The sequence below is a fragment of the Callionymus lyra genome, chromosome 2, assembly GCF_982586985.1.
Source record: "Callionymus lyra chromosome 2, fCalLyr1.hap1.1, whole genome shotgun sequence".
In the NCBI taxonomy this organism is placed as follows: domain Eukaryota; kingdom Metazoa; phylum Chordata; class Actinopteri; order Syngnathiformes; family Callionymidae; genus Callionymus; species Callionymus lyra.
In genome coordinates, this window is record NC_141819.1 from 26,283,343 (window position 1) to 26,288,459 (window position 5,117).

Below are 5,117 nucleotides of genomic sequence, written 5' to 3' on the forward strand. Positions count from 1 at the left end.
CTCGCTGAGTCTGGTATTACCGGAGGCTGTCAGCAAACTAGGGCAACACCGTCACACAGGCTGTCATGACAGAGGAACCTCAAAGTGGTGATATGATATGATCATATTTAGTTGATTCACTCTGTCATCTATACGTTTTCTGAAGGACAACGCAAATAAAAGTCCTTGAATATTGAAAAATACATACAAAAACAGAAAATTATAAAAGTGTACAATTCTCTTCAGTCTTTAATTGAATTCCACAAAAACGATTTTCAAGAATATCAAGCATAACTGTTCAAATACCCTCATCCTACTTTGATTTATTTAAAAAACGTCCTCCAGGATTATCCGTGAGGTTTCCTCTCCCAGACATTTTTGGCCCACACTTCTGGGCCGGTTTCCTTTGGCTTTCTACATCAGCTCCAGCTATTTTTAGCATTTTCCAAGGGGAGAGGGAGAGAGGGAATGACACAATCCCTTATAGAAGGAGGGATGAGGGGAGTAGGAGGATGTAAGGCGTGTAAGGAGGGGGAGGAAGAGGAGAGCGTGTGGGCATGAAGGAAGCGTACACACATGAATATTCATTCATACAGCTGCGTTCACAAAGGCTGAGCTGAGCTTGAATGATCAAGTTTTCAATTGGAAATGAAACAATAAAACTACTATCGAAGACACTGTTCAGGATCAGCTGCAGATCTAAGTAGGTTGTGAATGCACTTCTATATGTTGAGTTTTATTTGGAATTAATAAGAGTGTTTAAGATGTGCATTGAATAAAGCTCATTGCTGCTAACAGAACGTTCCATTCACCAGACAAGGTCCCTCACGCTCACTGCTATACTGACCTTCCTCTATTACCTCTTAGCTTGTTGTTACATCTCAATATGAGCCGCTGCATACCCATTGAGCAATGAGGGAAAGGCAAAAATGTGGTGAAACGTTGGAGGATTTTAAGAAGATTCACTCGTCTATAACACAATGCATTAAACCTGATTTAGAACCTTCACCTTAAAATAACAGACGTTTCAACACACATTCCGTTGCGGTCGACAGCTGATTCAAAATGAACCTTTTATTTTAAATCCAGTCCTTTGAGGGTAACAACAAACAGCCCGGAAACAGTGTTACAGATAGACAAAAATAAACTTCTTGATAAACATCTTTGATACAAAAGCTAATCCGTCATGCAGCTGAAAAATAAATGAAACACATTGATTTATTTTTTTTAAAACATGTCTTACGCTACTCATTTCCTGATTTTACATTTACAAACAACATTTTAAAGGCACTAAGAGAAAAACTGCACAACAGCAAAACATATCTAAGGGCTATTAACAAATTTGATGTATTTTTTTGTGGACATTTAGTTAAAAATAAAATAAGAGATTTGACGATTTAATTTCTGATTAATATTTAATGTATTTCATATATTTTTGTGTAAAAAATAATATAGACATAGTTATATAGTCACTCCGTACAATATGTGGATGGCACAACAGTATTGATACGTTGGGTTTTCAGAGCTTTTAAGATGATCTGCCATCAATTGGTTCAGTCTGAACATGATTAATGAGTGATGGTCTGATGAAGCTTCATGAAGCAGTGTCATTATCTTCAGAGTCCACTAGATGGCTTTTTCTGTACTATTTTCTTTTGTTTTCAACGGTTTAATCATTTTTAAACTCATGGCGCCACCTACTGACCTCTGAACAACATGACACTGCTTCATGAAGCTTCATCAGACCATCTCTACTGTAGGATTAACCATGAGATAACATAGTACATTAATGAAGCTTCATGAAGCAGTGAACTCATTTTCAGAGTCCACTAGATGGCACTCTCTGCTCCATATTACATTGCTATTCCATTGAAACCACATATGATTTATAATCTGAGAGCGACACCTACTGAGCACTAAAAATAGGAATGAGCTTCATGAAGCTTCATGAAACTCCAGGTTACATCAAGTGGAGACTGGTGCGATTCCAATTATTTATCAATTTGTAAACAGTATACCCACAATTAGAGTAACAAAAAATGTTTTTTACAAATATATTTGATATGTTATCAGCTGAACAATTATCTGTCAACTTCCTTCTAAACAAATGCTTGTTAAAATAGTTTTAAATGAAGGTTAAACAATGTTGAAATATCTCTTCAGTGGTTCTCATAAGACACTATCTCTTTCAAGGTACATTCAGAGAGGGTGCTAGTGCTACACTGTCACCAAAATACAGCATCAGAATATAAAAGTTCATAATTCAGGGGGAAAAAAAGCACCTTAATTAAACACCTTAACCTACCGGCTCTGTTTTAAACATCACTCCACGGAAACATCAGAACCACAATGTCACTCCGGGTAAACATTAAATAAAAAACACATTGTGAGCCAAAACTTGACAAAATGTTTTTTTGCTACAGCGACAAGACAAATACCTTTTGTGCCTTAATGCTACATTTTGTTAATAGATTTTCTCCTGTGGACATGTCTGAATGGCAAAATATTCTACACAAATGCATCAACACGTTTACAATATCCAGAGGGGGAACCGACCCTTTTGATCCAATGCTTTTTAAAACCCAAGTGTGTGAACCGTGTGTTGAACTTGTGGCTATATTGATCAAGTACTCATTGAGTTTTGTTCTCCCCAAAAGGAAAAATCGACAGTCCTCTTTTCAAACGCGACTGTAGAGCGCTTTTTAAGTCAATATGGAGAAGGAAGATTTAAGTAAATAAAGGAAGAAGTAAAGTATCAAAGATTGACCAGGAAAAAAAGGGTATGGACTATATGAATACAAATTCCAAATATCACGTGACCAATTTGGAACCAGCCAGGAAAGAAACATGCAAAAGGCACATCAACAATACATTCATAGGCAGTTTAATGTGTTTGAGTTGGACTATCCTAAACCTTGCAGGTCGATTTGGGCATGCATATTTTCATTGGTTTTGCTTCTAAAATGCTACATAAAGCTTGAAATACACTGTTCAAAGACACTTCCATGGATCAAATATGACTTCTTTTTTTTTACGGGGGTTTAGAAAAATGAAAACGGAGCCGATTTACAGTGTAGTCTGTGCTGACTACAAGCCAGTTGTGGGCTTGTTTGTAATTGGGTATGTTGAGAACTTAAAAACCAAGCATCCTAATCTGTTTTTGGAAATGATTTAGGCTGATATTAAGAAATAAAATGGCAATTTAAAGGCATATTACAGTTAAGCAAACCATACTGTTTTTTGGTATGACTTGTTTGTCCACAAAAGGGGAATTCAACAGCAAATCCTTGTGTTTCAAATGTTTCAGTGTATTTCTAGCTTTTTTCCCCCCCCCCCCTTTTGTCATCTCGTTCTAATTGACCCTGTTCTGGTCCTCAAGCTTGAGCGTTAACTTTGCCTGGACACGCACACTCAAAAGTACAACACCGACACTTCCAGCAGCTCTCCGAGGAGTCGTGCTCAAAGTGCTCAACAGTTCCGCTTAACGGCCGTTTCCCCCGTCGCCTCACAAAGTTCCCTGATCGGCCGTGGAGAAAACACCTTCCTTCTTCTTCTTCCGCTTCAGCCTGTGAGCCCTCCAGCAGATCGTGGCCACCAGCAGCATCAGGACGCCGACGCACAGCAGGGCCACGGACACCACTTTGGTCTGGAGCAGAGTGTTAAAGGTGAACGTCACGCCGGTGCCCGCCATCCCGATCACCAGCGAGATCACCCCGAAGGGGAACACGCAGCGGTACCAGGACTTCTCGGTCCCGCCCGTGGCCTGAGCCAGACGCTCCAACGTCGGGTGCGACCCGGGGGATTTGTATGTGTCTCTTTCACAACTTCCCTCGCCATTCATTTCCCGGGGTTGTCCGAGGTCCCGGGATGAGGTGTTTTTTGCCTGTGTGGTGGTGGTCACGCAAGTCCGGGTCAGGGGGGGAAAGACGGTCGTCTGCCAGTCGAAGTGAAAAATAAAGAATCTTTCGTCTGGTTGTTGTGACCGACACAAAGTATCTCCTCCCTGACACAAAGTATCTCCGACACAAAGTATCTCCTCCCTGCACAATAAGAGAATATTCCAAAAATAGTCAGTTTTTCTCAAAAAAAAATAGGATGTTATTTTTACTTCTGTTATTCTCAGCACAGGCTAATAGATCAACAACCAAAAATAATCCACTCACCCTTATTTCCTCCCTGTTTCCACAAGTGATGAATGGATATCCTCAGCGCAGCATCATCTCCCGAGCTGCTCGGGGGGAAGTAGCGGCAGCCGCGCTGTGTGTGTGTGTGAGTGCGTATGTGTTGTCATGCCCATGGACTTTATAATGACAAAGAAGAAGGGGGAGGGGCCTGAGAGAAGTGGTAGACAGCTCTGCGGCGCTCCCATTGGCTCGCTCGGCAGAGGGTTTTCAGTGAGCGAAGGATTGGCGGTGAGGGATGACCGCTCACGGAGCCTATTTTGGAAGATATTAATAAATTATTCAAGCAGGAATTTGAGCGGCCTGCAGGTAGGAATGTGATCTCGGGTGGAACACGGTGACAACGCTGATGCATCTTCAGCACGAGGAGCGTTGATGAGCGAAGCATGAGTCCTGCATTGATTGGCTGTCATCTCTTGTTCAAGTCGACGTGTCGGCACAAACGCGCCGATGTCTGACCTTATTTCATGCTGTCACGTTCGTCAACCTCGGATTTTTCGAGGCATGAAATGGTTTACAACGTGTCGGCACGATTGTCTGCGTCCAAACCCTCCGTTGGAAAGGAGTTCTAGATGTGTTTTGTGGTTTGACACAAACGTTTATTGACATTAAGAAGCAACAACTGGAAACCTCAAACATGCTCTACAAATGGTATTGATACGAATACACATGATGAATTTGATCAATCCAATGCATCGTTACACTCAAAAAAGGGGGAATTGTTTAGGCTGTTATGATAGATGGATACGATAGATGGACGACGACCACTCTTTAACATGCAAAGACCGTTCCACTACAAATGTTGAAGAATGGGATGGAGCTGAAGATGACTGATTTTGGGACAGAGTTTTGGTCTCTCTTATCTCTACAGACACGCTTAATGGTGCCTTGAATCTTGTACTGACTCATTTCTGTTTACTACACTGTCAGGCTGGACATAACTTTCATATCGGAGAT

General features: G+C 41.1%; 1 protein-coding gene across 1 annotated transcript; it reads right to left on the minus strand.

Moving 5' to 3' along the window:
• Positions 1–1,038: 1,038 nt before the first annotated feature.
• LOC148086170 (transmembrane protein 100-like) lies at positions 1,039–4,229 on the minus strand. Its single transcript, XM_087782879.1, has 2 exons — positions 4,143–4,229; positions 1,039–4,019 (listed from the first exon to the last, which is right to left on the minus strand). Exon 2 carries the CDS (start codon positions 3,818–3,820, stop codon positions 3,485–3,487), a length of 336 nt encoding a protein of 111 aa, XP_087639005.1. The 5' UTR covers positions 3,821–4,019; positions 4,143–4,229; the 3' UTR covers positions 1,039–3,484.
• Positions 4,230–5,117: the final 888 nt, after the last annotated feature.

Excerpts from the sequence above, each read along its gene's own strand:
- LOC148086170 (XM_087782879.1), bottom strand. The coding sequence starts at position 3,820 with ATGAATGGCGAGGGAAGTTGTGAAAGAGACACATACAAATCCCCCGGG.